Here is a 15,650-nt window from a genome sequence, read left to right on the forward strand (position 1 = left end):
CAAGATTAATAATTTTCAAGTTTCTTTCTTGTGTTATTTGGAAGTTCTAATTCCAAGAGTACAGAAATGGACAAGTTTGGCTCAGATATTCACCAGTCCTAGGGGACTGTAGATAAGTTATAAATGTTTTTGGTACTCTTGTTTCTTCTGGGGGGATATAAGTCATCCATTAAAAGTGAGTGATATTAGGCAGTACTGTCCCAGGGCTGGGTATTCCAGACCTCTTGAGATTGTATCCTTACAGAGTTAAAAAGTGGAAGGAATTTAATGGAGAAGGCAGTAGGACCACTGTGCTTTAAAAAACAAGAGTACAGAAATCTCATCTTGGGAAATGAGTTTCAGTAGTCGATGCTGCAGAGGAAATCAGTGTGGAACAGGAAAACATTTTCAAAATTACATAGTCTCAGTTTCAATCTCCTTTTTCTGAACATGGAGAGAAGGGGGGCAGGGAGAATGTAAAGCTTTCCAGGGCCAGTTTTGGGTGATTTCATTTCAGTTTGTTTTTTTCCTCTCTGAACCTCAAGTTTAAATAGTTTTTTACTTATTTGTGTTTATACTTTGCTCTGGAATCTAGAAGGCCATGACATGCCAAATCTCTACAAGACTCTTTGGGCTGTGTTTCTGAAACCTGTGTCTCTGTCCTCCTGTCACTGGGAAGTGGACATCATAGAATCACAGAATGGCTTGATTTGGAAGGGACCTCAAAGATCATCTACTCCAACCTCCCTGCCATGGGCAGGGAAGCATCTTGACTAATCTCAATTGCTCAAGGCCTCATCCAGCCTAGCTTTGAGCATCCCCAGGGAGGAGGCAACCACAGCCTCTCTGGGCAGCCTATTTCAGAGTCTTACCCACCTTGTACTTGAATTTCTTCTTCAAATCCAGTCTAAACCTACTTTCCCTCGGCTTAAACCATTGCCCTTTGTCCTATCTGTAGATGGATGTGATGGTTTGGGTGTTACCCACCCCACTCCCCTTTTGGAAATCACCCAGACTAGACTCAACCAGCTCTGGAAATTGAATGAAGCTTATATTTACAGCTTAGCAGAATATACAAGCAGATAGTTACAGTATATACAGTTATAGACAGAAATATACAAGGTAAAAGGTAATACAGAAACACAACTCCCCTCCCAGAAACCTGAGTCCCCAGGAGGGGCTCCCAACTGCCCCTTCACCTTCCCCCTGCCCCTCTCAACCTTACGCCAGTCCCAGGGTAGAATGGAGGTTTGGCCAGGGGGGTTAGGAAGCAAAGTGGATTAATCAGAGAAACAGAGGGTGCAGTTAGAGAGAGAGAGAGACAGAGGGAGATGCAGTTGGGAGCTTGCAGCAGCAGAAGTGCTTATCTGTGTTTCTATTTCTTATACATCTCAGTAAGCCTATGAGGGAAGTAGCCATCACCATTGTTTTCCCTCCACAGCCTGTAATTTAGTTCTTCTCACCAAAACATCCTAGCTAGCTTCAAACTAGCACAACACACTTACAAAAGGTCCATCTGCAGCCTTCCTGTAGGATCCCTTCAGATACTGGAATGCAATGTAATGGTCCCCCCAGAGTCTTCTGTAGGTCGAATGCACTCAGCTGTTCACTGTGCAGAAGAGCAGCCCTAGAGAGGATCTTCTCAGTGCTGATCTTACCACTGGCACCTTGGGATAAAAGGACAAAGGGTGTAAACTGCAGCACAGGAAGTTCCACCTCAATGTGAGGAAGAACTTCTTTAATGTGAGAGTCACAAAGCACTGGAACAGGCTTCCCTGAGAGGTTGTGGAGTCTCCTTCTCGGGAGGCTTTCAAGGCCTGTCTGGATGTGTTCCTGTGCGATGTACGTGAGGTTCGATGGTTCTGCTCTGGCAGGGGGGTTGGCCTCAAAGATCTCCAGATGTCCCTTCTGATCCCTAACACCCTGTGATCAACAGGCAGAAACCCAGGAAGCACCACCTAAAAAACCCTTTTTCTTTGCTTTGAGAGGGAGTGCAGCAGGCTGTCTAGAGAGGCTGAGGAGTCTCCTTCTCTGGAGAGATTTCAAACATGCCTGGACATTGTGCCCCTGGGTGACCCTCCTTAGGAGTGTGGTTGGACTGGATGTTCTATGAGGAGAGGCTGAGGGAGCTGGGGTTGTTTAGCCTGGAGAAGAGGAGGCTCAGGGGTGACCTTATTGCTGTCTACAACTACCTGAAGGGACATTGTCGCCAGGTGGGGTTGGCCTCTTCTCCCAGACAACCAGCAATGGAACAGGGGGACACAGTCTAAAGTTGTGCTGGGGTAGGTCTAGGCTGGATGTTAGGAAGAAGTTGTTGTCAGAGAGAGTGATTGGCATTGGAATGGGCTGCCCAGGGAGGTGGTGGAGGCGCTGTCCCTTGAGGTCTTCAAGAAAAGACTGGATGAGGCACTTGGTGCCATGGTCTAGTTGACTGGATAGGGCTGGGTGCTAGGTTGGACTGGATGATTCTTGGAGGTCTCTTCCAACCTGGTTGATTCTGCGATTCTCCAGAGGCTGGAGTTCTGCAATGCAAACCATATTTGTGTGTATATATATGCATACAACTTTATTTTTTACACATGGTACTAAGGAATTTCATTCAAGAGGTTGTTCCTTTTTTTTTCTGGATGCTAAGGGTTTGTCATGACTTCTATGGAATTCTAAACCAGCTGCTAGCTTTAAATCCTTGTTCCTTTAATATCCATCCTATTTCCAAAGTGGCTGTGTGTATGTGTAGCTATATAAAGACTTGAGAACAGTTCAATTCAGAAGGAGCTATTTTCCTGTTGCTAGTCACTGGGTTTTTATAGAAGGAATTTGTTAGTTCTTAGGGTGTATTTTCAGCTGATGGACTGAAGTCAGTTACGGTTGGTGTGCACTTTACATTCAGTGACTACTAGATGGCTTTTTCTCTTCTTTAATTATCTTTCCAAGAAGCACAACTAGCATTCAGGAGTCCTTGTGATTTCTTTTATTTTTTTCTGTGCCCATGAAAATGTTCTGTTCCTTTTAGAGGCTGAAATCCTGAGAGAACATGGCAAGTGGGCGAAACCCTAAGTACGTGCTATAAATCAAGGCGCTGTATGGGAAATGATGTATTCTCTAATTACCTTGCTTAGGTATATATTAAGCAAAAAAGCAAACAAGCCACACAAGCTGAAGAAATGTCAGATAAACAAAGTGTGACATGTGTAGTGTTGTTGCCATCTGACTTACCTCAAGCAGTGATTTTTCTCACTCATCCTTGGTTCTTTATATCCGCGTGTCTAGCGGGGCGTGCATTTATATTTCATATGAAGGGCAGAGTCTGCAGTCAGAGCTTTTGAGTTATGCTGTTAAAAATAAATTAGGGAACAGCAGGTGAGAATGATTTCTACACATGAATATTCAAACTGTACCTCGGCTGGATAATGTAAAAAGAATAATAAAGAGCAATGAAACTTTGGCGGGGTCGAGGCGTTGAGACGATCTGACATCAAAGTTTTGCTGGCGCAAAGTTGAGGGGACTCAGGAAACTTCCTCAAGGAGCAGCAAGATCTGCTCCTGGCCCCACTGCCAAGGCTTTTCAGAGTGCAAAAACTGAAAGGGGCGGTAGCACTGGGGTGTTGGGAAGCTAACAGGCAGACTCTTGGCCTCAATTCTTACACTCTCATGCTGTAGTCTGAGCAGAGTGGAATTAGGGTGTAGGGGCTACGGAGTTAAACTGGAAGTTGAGAGATTTGAGTCCGTTCCTGCTCTGGCAGCCGTTTCCCACGGAGATCACCACTTAGGGCTGAACTCACCAAGGTATTTAGGCACTTTTCAACTACTTTTCAATCTTAGCAACAATAAAGGAAAGAAAGAACAGCTTTCATGCAACTGAGCTGGTGCTGTTGTTGGATGCAGTGAGCTTTCAAAAATCAGAAGTGTCACCACTGTTCAAGGCTCTGTGATGGGGGACAGGACAAGGGGCAATGGGCAGAAACTGAGGCATAGGAAGTTCCCTGGAAACCTGAGGAAGAGTTTTTCACTGTGAGGGTGACAGAACACTGGAACATGCTGCCCAGGGGAGTTGTGGAGCCTCCCTCTTTGGAGATACTCAAGGCCTGCCTCGATGCATTCCCCTCTGTGATCTCATGGAGGTCATACTGCTCTGGCAGGGGGGTTGGACTGGATGATCTGTTAAGGTCCCTTGCAGCCCCTGACATTCTGTGATTTCAGGGAGCACTCAGGAGCCAGAATGTTGTGTGGATCTGACATTCATTTCTCTCTCACTCATACCCCATGAAGACAAGAACATTCAGGGCAGTGAAATACACTGGCAATGCAGAAGGAAGCATGTTAATGGATGACTGGCTGCTTTAAATGTCAGATGGTTACTTTTTTCACTTCTCTTACTTCACAGACCCTGTCCACGGACCACAGAACGTAGAAGTTGTTGATATTCGCTCCCGGCAGCTGACGCTGCAGTGGGAGCCCTTTGGTTACGCAGTGACTCGCTGCCACAGCTACAATCTCACGGTCCAGTACCAGTATGTGTTCAACCAGCAGAAGTTTGAGGCAGAGGAGCTCATCCAAACTTCTTCCCACTACACCTTGCGAGGTCTTCGACCCTTCATGACCATCAGGCTGAGGTTAGCCCTCTCTAACCCGGAGGGCAAAATGGAAAGTGAGGAGTTGGTTGTGCAGACAGAGGAAGATGGTAAGTGAATCTGCAATTGCTTGCTTGGTTTTGGGGGAAGACTCATATTTTAAAGTTACAAGTAGTGATGCTCTGTCCTATGAGACTTAGGGATAGCTTCCTGGGCAGCGTATTTAGTGCAAGTGAAATGTGTAGGCATAAGTAATTTCCTTTTTACAACCATGTTCTTGCAAGGGTAAGGATTCCTGAAGTGCTTGGTAGTGACAGACCCCAATCTGAACAGTTACTGAACAGCACTAGGTTTAATTCTATAGAAGTTAACTTCTGAACTACCCAGGGCCCACAAAGAGGATTCCTTTATTGATGGGCAAACACAGTCCTGGCATTTACTGATTTTAGTTGTGCCTTCCCACCACTGTCCCAAGGAAGAGTGTAATTTCTTTCTTCACAGAGTCTAACTTTTCTTAATACTGATCTTCTATGTTTAACATTTTATAGACTCATAGAGCTGTTTTGGTTGGAGGAGACCTTGGAAATCACTGAATCCAAACATTAACCCAGCACTGCCAGGTCACTACTAAACAGTGTCCCTCAGCACCACATCTACATAGCTTTTCAACCTTTCCAGGGATGAGAACTCCACTATTGTCCTAGGAAGCCTGTTACAGGACTTGACAACCATTTCAGTGAAGAAATTGTTCCTCATATCTAACCTAAACCTTCCCTGGTGCAACTTGAGGTTGTCTCTTGTCCTATTGCTTGCTACTTCAGAGAAGAGACCAATCCCTATCTGCCTTCATCCACCTTTCAGGTAGTTGTAGAGAGCCAGAAAGTCTCCCCTCACCCTCTTTTCCTTCTGGCTGAACATCCCCAGTTTTCTCAGCTGCTTCTCACAAGACCTTTTCTTCAGACCCTTCACCAGCTTCATTGTTGTTATGCCTCAGCAGCTGACTCTTCTGCTCTTGATAGACAAGACCTGTTCTCTAGATCTATTGATGGAAAGCTTTAGAGTGTTGTTATCCCATCTGAGCTATTCTACACCAAGGACTCTAGCAGACCACCAGCCTCCACTCTGTCTAATGTGTCAGAGGAACATTCTTCTTCTGCCAGAGCTGTGAGGAGTTGCTGGCCTAAGTTTCTTTCAGCTGAAAGTGACTCTTGCAGCCCAGTATATCATATGAGGGGACATAAGAGGGTGGCAGATCTCTCAGAAAAATGAAGAAGGCTTTTATCAGACAGGCTTGGGAGTGCATTTACTTATTTTCCACAGCATTGCAATTTTGCTTGAGTAGGTGGATTTTTAGTTGGCCTTGTAGCCGTAATGAAGTATAAATCTTTGCTTGTGCTTCCTAAAGAAGCAATCCTTCATATTGATAAAGGCGTGCAGCTCAGTAGCCTCTTTATGCCAAGGTGCAATCTGGCTCTTCAGGTGGAAGGAACTTTGCTGTTGTGTAGGTGGAGAAGGACAAATCAAATTCCCTGCTGCTGCTGTGCTGGAATAAGGGAATTATGAAACTGGCTTCATATTTTCATGGGCTCTGATTTTATTTATCTCAGTGGTGTTATTGGAACCAAAGGTTGAGAACAGGCCTTTCATATTAATAGTACCTTGGGAATAGCAATACTTGAGGAGTTCTGCTTTTTTTAAGCGTTCAGAACTTTCTGTTTGGCCTCTTGATGTCTTCTGATGTGTCTGTAACTGGAGCTGGTGGGAGCTTCTAAGACAGTTTCTTGTTGTTTTTCATTCCTGTAGTTCCTGGACCAGTTCCCTTGGAATCCATCCAGGGAGGACCTTTTGAAGAGAAGATCTATGTTCAGTGGAAGCCTCCAAATGAGACAAATGGCATCATTACACTCTATGAGGTGAGGAGAACAGATTGTTGTCAAGGAATGCATGCTACAAGGCCTTTTTTATATGTGTTTAAGCCAATCCTTAGCTCTGAGAGATTTCGGTAGGTGCTAAAAGAAGCCTGATTAAAATAGATAAGAAATTCCAAGATGGAGCTGCTGCTACCACTGAAAAAGTTTTCTAGGTCAAAAAAGAGAAGAGATTTCTGTACCAATATTGGTGAGAAATGGAGAGCTACACATTCCTCCATGTCTCAGGTCTTCAGTTCCTGCCCTTTTCCCTTCTGCAGTATCTCCAAGGTCAGTTTTCTTCATTCCCTTTTTTCCCGTTGAGGTAAACTTCTGTAAGTTTTTATACCTACTGCAACTGATTCCTTTCTGCTTTTCCAATTCCAATTTGTCTCTGCCCTTCCATCACATTTTTTCAAGCTCAGCAGAACAGAGCCATTTAGTCTCATCTCCCAGAGTTCTTACTAAGCCTCTCCATGACACATGTGTCTAGCCCAACCACTTTCCCCACTGCCTAACAGAATGGACAGCAAGTTATAGGATGATGCTGACCATTCTGTGTTGGATGAAAATTATACCTAATGTGGCTCTAGAGTGTATCAGTGTTGCTGTTGTCCTGTGCTTCTGGTGAGGCTGTAGCCATGAAGTGATGTACTGTCAGATATACAGAAAAGGAACATAGAAGCAGGACTACTTTAGATGATGAACCAAGTCTACTTGAGAGGTGTCCTTGTCCATGGCAGAGAGGTTGGAGTAGATGATCTCTAAGGTCCCTTCCAACTTAAGCCATTCTATGAGTATCATATGAAATGACAATCCTGCAAAGAAGGAACAGACACTTTGATTCAACAGTGGAAATGGTGCACTGGTGCTGATTGAGTGTGCTTCAGTTTATAGACTCAGCATTTACCACAGTGAGATTGGAAGAATAGTGAAGGGACATAGGGTAGTGGCTTCAAACTGGGAGATGACCTTTATAGATCCTTTCCAGCCTGGACAACTTTGCTTCTAGAACTAGCCCTTGTAATATAGTGGTTTTAGAAGGTGTGTTATAGGCTGTCTTGTGTCTGTGTAAAGAATGCTGCAATAAAGCTGTCTGTATTTTCAAGGAATTAATCAGAATAGGATCAGTAACAAATTGATTATTTATCTGGCAAGGCAGGTGGCCTGCTTAAATGGAACACATTTTCAAATAATCCAAATCAAATGATGCAAAAAAACCCCTCCTTTTAATTTTTAAAGAGGCATTTTCCTACTAAAATATTGCCTTGGGCTCAGCTCATCAGAAGGATTTAGCAATCTGAGTAGCTTTTCTGGCTGAGCAGCTTCGTGGAGATAGTTGAATGCCTCCAGGGTAGCAATGCAACCTTTGTCTCTGCTGGTGTAATTTTAAGATTTCATGCCATGTGCCTAGGACCAGAGTAATTCCTCAGTAGTAATGACCTCCAAAGTGTTGTTTCAGACAGGGTTCAGCTACTTCTCAGTGGCCTTACGCTGCTTTAACAGAGTTCAGCTGACCTATTGGTCAGAGAGGACAAGATGCAGCTAGTGGTTAGTCTCTGGTAGGTTTGCAGTTCTTTCCTGTGGCCTACAGTACCCATCCAGGTAGAAGCAGAAGACTTTTAACCACAACAGAAGAGAAAGGTCAAGCGATGAACTAGTGCAGCACTGCCTTAGTGCGTTCTCTCTCGCTTCTGGAGCCCAGCTGTGCAGTCCAGCACCACTGGTGCTGCTCTGTCACCCCAGGAGGCACAGCAGTGTACAAGAAGACTGCAGCTATGCAGAAACTCTGCCCTTGAGTTGCTGTCATTAGGGAGAAACAAACCCAACGACCTACCATTTATGAAAGAACAATTCCCTGTGAGCAGGGATCAGGAAACATCCCTACATGAATGCGAGTTGGTGGCATCAAGTCCTGCCTTGTGGCTGGCTAGATTCACATGGAGGTATCATGCAAGTGACAGCTTCTCAAACTGCCTTGGCCACAAACCCTTCTAATGGAAAAAATCAAACCCCTCTCTTTTTCCCTCTAAGTAATAATAGCCTCCTAAACATCAATGCCGATCAGCAGCTAAAGGGTGCAGGAGTAGGATATGGAGGCAGACTCTTTACAGTGATGGGACAAGGGACAACGAGCACAAGCTGGAACCCAGGAGGTTCCATCTGAACACGAGGAAAAATGTATCCGGTGTGAGTGTGTTGGAGCCCCGGAGCAGGGTGCCCAGAGAGGTTGTGGAGTTGCCTTCTCTGGAGAGATTCCAAACCTGCCTGGACATTGCAATCTTGGGCAAGATGCTGTGGTGGTCCATGCTTTGAAGTAGATGATCTCTAGAGGTCCCCTCCAACCCTCACCGTGCTGGAATTCTGGTTGTGATTCTGGGATCACCATCACAGTCTGATTCATTGTGTCTGGAGGCTGTATTTTCTCTCTGGTTTTGTTAAGACTTCTGTTGTTGTAAGCTTCTAAGATGCTTCCAAATATTTGCACTGTCTCTTCTACTTACATCCCGTTTGCTTTTCCTTGGGACAGATTTCCTTCCCAGATCCCTAATCACCCCTGCAGCTCCCTGCCAGGCAGACCTCCACATGATGCAAATTGCCATTGCAGCTTGCACGCAGGCTGCTTACAAGCCAACTGGGCTGAAATTCAGCACACAACCTTCAGCAAGTCATTTGGCAGCCAGAATCACTAATTCCATAATGACCGAACGCTTCTAAAGAGCCTGAACAAAATGGAAGGGCCTTAATGAACCTTCTTGACTTATGCAAGTCTCCTCTGATTGATATTTATCCTTCAAAATGCTATTGTACTCTTTTAATAAAGGCAGCAATAGCTTTGCATTTAAAACTGGTTTAAACCCCCCCCCCGTGTGCAGATGGGGGATTAATATCTACATTGGGTATAGCTACAGCTGGATTTTTGAACAAAGGAACCTTCTGGATCCCCAAATCACTATGTAATTGCAGTCTGTTTCTAGGGAGTAGAAACCTCTTGTTCAAGAGAACTTGGGAAGCTCTGGGAATTACAAGTCGGTTAATCAGCATGCTGCAAAGATCAGGGTAGGAGCTGTGTAGGAAGCAAGGGATGGCACAGTTCAGTCTGGGTGTGTGAGTAGCACAGCAAAGCAGTTCATAACAGGAGCAAATGGTGTGAGGGGCTGTCAGTTGATCTGAATGGACAAGTCAGCCTTTAAGGAGATGCATAGGCTGTTGGCACAAGCAACTCGTGCAATGAAGATAAGGCTCAGGAGCGCTGGTTGAGTGCCCAGGGGTGCAGGTAACTTAGGAGAGGAGGAGATCACTCTCTGTTTGGAAGCAGAGCTCAACAGAAATAATAGATTTTGCTGGTGCACTGGTTTGGATAGGATGGCCTACAGAAATGGTTTTGCATGTGACATCCATGACAGAAGTGTCATGTCAGCAATGGCAGAATCAAGTAATATTTTCCTAGACTCTGTCCCCTTTGAGGCTCCTGGCAGGCTGAAAGTACCACAGCTTGGGGAATTAGTTTTTAGCAGCCCTGAAAACTTCTTTGCTTTAACTTAGATGCTCCATGTTGTGCTTATACCTTGTGGGAATGTCTAAGGGGGTTAGAATTTTTCATGGGGAGAAAGTTCTATGGTGTGAGTGGAATAGAGCCCTGGAAGAGGCTGTCCAGGAGGTTTTGGAGCCTCTTTCTCTGAAGAGATTCCAAACCTACCTAAGTATTGCAGTACATAGTTTAGTCTTTATATTCTGTCACCTGCACCACTTTGTTTCTTTGGGGTGTCCTTCTACTCTCTAAAGCTTTGTTTCCTTGAGGTGCTGGAGTAGGTCCAGAGAAGGGCAATGAAGCTGGTGAATGGCCTGGAGGTCTGGTGAGGAGCAGCTGAGGGAATTGAGGTGGTTCAGTCCAAAGAAAAGGAGACTGAGGGCAGACCTCATTGCTTTCCATAACTTTGTGAAAGGAGGTGGGAGTCAGGTGGGGGTTGATCTCATCTTCCTGACATCAGATGATAGAATAGGAGGAAATGGCCTCTAGTTGCACTAGGGGAAGTTTAGTTTGCATATTAGGAAAGCTTTCTTTCCTGCAAGAGTGGTCAGGCATTGGGACAGGCTGTCCAAGGGGGTAGTGGAACCAAAGGCCCTGGAGGTGTACAAAAAACATGTGCACATGGCACTTCAGTGCATGGTTTAGTGGCTGTGGTGGTGTTGAGTTGATGGTTGGACTTGGAGATCTCAGAGTTCTTTTCCAACCAAGATAGTTCTATGATTGTGGGCAACCTGCTGTGGGTGACCCTGCTTTTAGCAGGGTGGTTGGACTAGGTGATCACCAGAGGTCCTTTCCAACCCCCACCATGCTGGGTTTGAGCTTTAAAGCCTTTGTGTACAAACCCACTCAACAAAGGTATTTTTCTCCATGTGGAATTCTGTATCCTAGTGACATTGAACTGTGTCATTTGGGGACATGCTTTAATGGCCACAGTGATGTTAGGCCAATGAATGGACTCAATCTTAGAGGCCTTTTCCAACTGAAACCATTCAATGATTCTACTGTGTCTAAAAACAAATCACCACCAAACAGCAAAAAGATCTATGCTGGCACTGGATTGCAGTCTAACTTAAGATCCTGGACCTTTGGCATTTAAATTCTCCTGCTTTTAGATGACATGAGTTTGTTTCAAGCATTTGCTCCAAAATCCCTATTTGAAGTGCTTCAGATGTGAGTGAGTGAGAACCCAGATATTTTGTGCAAACTTGCATCTTGGAAATGTAAATAAACCTTAATTATAGCTGCACTTCAGTGTTTGGGCAGCTGGAACCTTTTGGGTGTACTCAGTCAGTGATGTTGGCTTTCCCCATTGTAAACACATTTTTTGTGTGTTATCAATTTCTCAGCATTGTCAGGCTTTAGAATATTTTTCCTTAAAGGGGAAGAAGGGAAAAAAAAAATCCCTAGCATTCCTGCTTGAAATCGACAAGCAACTGGATATGAGCCAGCAGTGTGCCCAGGTGGCACAGAAAGCCAATGGCATCCTGCCTTGGATTAGAAATGCTGTGTCTAGCAGGAGCAGGGAGGTGATTGTGCCCTTGTGCTCTGCTCTGGTGAGGCCACACCTTGAATATTGTGTTCAGTTTTGGGCACTTCAATACAAGAGGGATGTGGAGGTGCTGGAGCCAGTGCAGAGAAGGGCAAGGAAAATGTGCAGGGCCTGGAGAATAAATCTTATGAAGAGCAACTGAAGGAGTTGGAGGTGGTTATTTTGAAGAAGAGGCTAGGGGGAGACCTCATCACTGTCTTACAGCTACCTGAAAGGAGGTTGTGGAGAGGTTGGTGCTGGTCTCTGTTCAGAGGTAAATAGTGATAGAACAAGAGGGAAGGGCCCCAAGCTGCCACTGGGTAGGTTCAGACTGGATATTAAGAAAGATTTTTTTTTTTTCCCCATCAAGAAACTGGCCAAGCATTGGAATGAGCTGCCCAGGGAGGTGGTGGAGACACCAACCCTGGAGGTGTTTAGAAGTCGTTTGGATGTGGTGCTTGGGGGTATGGTTTAGGGTGAACCTTGTAGAGTAGGGTTGTTGGACTTGGTGATCCTGAGGGGCTTTTCCCAGCTGAATATTGCTGTGTTTCTGTGAAAATGATAGCCACACACCTGGGGGAAGGCATGGTTACAAGATATTTCAATCCTGGAAGCATTTAAAGGGTGGTTACAGTACATTGAGGTCCTTGTCTGGAAATTGGTACTCAGGCTGTTGAAGTCCTTTCAGTGAGCCATGCCTAAAGGCAGTGCTTGAACAGCAAGCTGTCTTTTTAAACATTGTAAGGTGTAGTCTTGTAATCATTTATGTTCTTATCTTTACGATTAGTAGGTCCCATGTGGGTTGCACATGGGTCTGTGGAAAAAATAAGGATGCATTTGCAGCTTCTAACTAGCTAGTTTTCTCAGCCACTGTTTCTGACATGCTGCAAATCTCTTATTTAGATGCCAGGAATAATAATGGAAGGAACTTTCATACACGATTTCAGCTCTTTAATGGGATGCTTGAAGCCTCGTTCCTCTAATCCCAGTGGATCTGAGTTTAAATTGCACTTCAGAGGTTACAGATCCTCTTAGTTGCCATGTAAAATTGCAGTCTGCCCTTCATCATCTCTTCAGTTGCCAGTCTGCCATTTCTTCTCGATCATATCCTTCACTTTTTCTCTGCAGGAGAGATCATTACATGGAAACTGCTTCTTGGAGGGGTTATGCATAAGGTCAATATTTGTGGGATGCACTGACTGCATTTACAGTAGGGTAGAAGCAAATTTCTTCCCCCTTCTGACCCTTGAAAGTGCATACTTATTGTAAGACAAAGCTTGATTATCTGGTGCCGTAGCCCCCACCTCCCCCATGGCTATGTGTGAACTTCTGTTCATAGCCCATTTATAAGCCGTTCATGAAACCTCACATTTTTAGCAGAAAATCTTCCCTGCTGAAAGGTGCAGCAAAAATGTTTCCTGGAAAAGTGAAAAAGGTTGAGAACTCAACTTGGCTTCCTCGTTTGTTTGTTTAAAGGTGTTGTGGTGGGTTTTTCCCTCCCTTTCTTTGGTTAAGAGGAGTGAAAAATGGCTCCCACCAGAAGGAAAGCAGCAACCACAAAATGTTGGAGCCAATTTCTATAAAGCTCTGCGGTGGAAATGGTAGAAAGATGACAATTCTTGGAAATTGCCTTCAGTGAGAAGTGACTTTGAATGTTCCCATGAAAAATCAATCATGTTACAGCTTCTCAATTGCATTCTGTGGATGCAGGATACTCCCGGGACGCAGCTTTCTCGCTTACTCTAAGTGTGCACTGAAGGAAGTCCCTGACACTCGCAGCTGGCTGCTGCATTTAGCTGAACATGAAGGGGACATTAAGGAGACAATCTTAAGTGCTCAAAACCAAAATGAAAGATCAATTAAGGGTCTGGGTTAACTTTATCACTCCTCTGTAGGGGCATTCACCAACGCAGTGTTCATGCAGGCGGGCACTGCCCTGCTCAGCTGCGGCACGAAGGGTGTTTTGCTTTGGCACAGGATTTATGCCATGCCTGGTACTGCAGTAACTTGCTGGTCCAGAGTCCATCAAAGTCAATTAGAGGAAGAATGAGTGTTTTACTGAGTCTGAGCTCTGCTGAATTAGAGCTCCTTAGTGCTCTAAGCTAACAATGAAACTGTGTGGCTATGGATAATGTGTTTAAATTTGAAGCCATGTCAGCTCCAGAGTAGATTGTGTCATCCTCTCGGTGACATGTAAGGAAAGCTGTGCACATAGACCTGGTTAAATTAGAATAACAGCACCGTTTGGTTAGAAAAGGTCTTTAAGATCATCAGGTCCAACCATTCTCTAATTCTTCAGCTCCACATCTCTGCTTCTTTGAAACACTTCCAGGGATGGGGATTCATTCATCTCCCCAGGCAGGCTGTGCCAGTGCTTGAGAACTTTTTCAGTGGAAATGTTAGTGAAATTACTTCTGTAGTTAATGGCTTTTTGTGCAGAATTGTACTGGGAGAGGGCTGGGCTGGCTGAAGAGCTCGATTGCTGTGTAGTTGCTGACTGTAGCATTGACTGAGCACTTGGACAGGTGATTAGGCACTGCCAATGTACTGAGCCACTCTCAGTCTGGATTCAGGCCAGGATTTGGGAAATGAGTGGTGTGGATTGCACTGCTTGCTTTTGTATGTATATATATTTTTCCCCTTGGGCACTTGAGAAGGGCTGTAAATCCTAGCATTGCTCATTTTCTAGTACATTGGGATGCTGTATCAGCCTCAGACTCTGTTCTGCTTCTGGGACAAGGCAGGGCTTGTTGTGACAGCTTTCTGCTGAAGTTCGAGGCACACAAGATGTCTGTTTTCTTTCAGTCACCAGGATCTCAGAGAGCCCTTCCCCCTCCTTACATGCTGTTTAATGAAGTGAATATGGCTTATAAGTTCCGCGTCAGCCCTAGAATTCCAGTACGTGCTTGCTTGAGCCCCTTGCTGCACACAGAGGACATTTCAGGTGGCTTCTCTGATGCAGCAAGGAAAACCTCATTTCCCAGTGCAGCTGTAATGCAGAGCTGACACATGGAGCTGTTGACACAGAGATAGATTTCCTTCATGTTTGGAAACACAGATTGCAGTGGCAGCACTGAAATCAGTCAGAGATGAGTTAATTGTAGGCTGATATGGGGAGATCACTGGAGGTTGCCATCCCTGGAGGTGTTTGAAAGGAGAGTGGATGTGGTGCTTGAGGCTACGGTCTAGTGATGAAGGATGCTGAGATGAAGGTTGGACTGGATGATCCTAGTGGTCCTTTCTGACTGTAGCCATTCATAGTGATTAGATGTTGTGCTGAGGGATTCGGTTTAGTCAAGGACTTGTCAGTGTGAAACTAATGATTGGATTTGATGGTCTTGAAGGTCTTTTCCAATCTAAGCAATTCTGTCATTTGGCTCTGCTCTGTCTGATACATCCTAGGACAGTGGCTGTGGGGGCTCTTGCCATCTGAGGAGGGCAGGAGCTGAGCATCTCCCGTAGAGGAGCCTGTTGTGCCTTTCTTAATGCTGTCGCCACCCGGTCCCATTTCAACAGCCTTACAGTTAGGAAATGATTTCTGAATCCGGAAGGTTTTTTTGAATAAACACCTTAAAAAGCTTTTGAATAAACTTGCTCCTGTTCTTTAGGGTTGTTAATTGTGTGCTGCTCGCTCACAGTTACTTGCAAGATGCACTTAACTCCAAAGCATTCGTTAATGACGCTCCTTTAAATCTTGTGGCTTCCAGTAACATCTTGATGAGAAAATGAGTGAGTTTGTTGAGAAACTCAGGTGTCAGGGGTTTTTAAATGTATGACAACCTCCAGGTAAAGAGAGTACTTGTGTTATAAATAGCATAAATCACCTGTTAAAAAAAAAACTTGCTTGATCAAGCTTTCCAGAAATAAAAGCATAATAAGGTCCCTTGAGCACAACAATTTCTTTGATTGCCTTTTTATTGTTCTTTTGAAGCCAGTAGACTTGCAGCAATATAAATCCAATGCAAATGAGAGAAGAGATTTGGCTGCAACAAAACCTTTTATTTTAGGATTTTGTAATTTATTTTTTTTTTAGGAAGACAACTGAATTGTTTTCCTCTGAGTTTAGTGCTTGTTGGACTATTTCTAATCTGAGCTGCAGACAGCACCAAGTTGGGAATGTGTGTTGATTTGTT

At 44.6% G+C, this 15,650-nt stretch overlaps 1 protein-coding gene across 13 annotated transcripts in view; it reads left to right on the plus strand.

Annotated features, from left to right (window-relative positions):
• The window catches only part of PTPRT (protein tyrosine phosphatase receptor type T), a 767,160-nt gene that overhangs the window by 572,172 nt on the left and 179,338 nt on the right, over positions 1 to 15,650 (plus strand). For all 13 annotated transcript variants that reach the window (XM_064167548.1, XM_064167549.1, XM_064167557.1 and 10 more), the window contains 2 exons: positions 4,364 to 4,660; positions 6,354 to 6,463. In XM_064167548.1, the coding sequence (XP_064023618.1) occupies positions 4,364 to 4,660; positions 6,354 to 6,463 (407 nt within the window). The remainder of the gene's footprint in view (positions 1 to 4,363; positions 4,661 to 6,353; positions 6,464 to 15,650) is intronic.

This window comes from Pogoniulus pusillus, chromosome 29, assembly GCF_015220805.1.
Source record: "Pogoniulus pusillus isolate bPogPus1 chromosome 29, bPogPus1.pri, whole genome shotgun sequence".
Lineage (NCBI taxonomy): Eukaryota > Metazoa > Chordata > Aves > Piciformes > Lybiidae > Pogoniulus > Pogoniulus pusillus.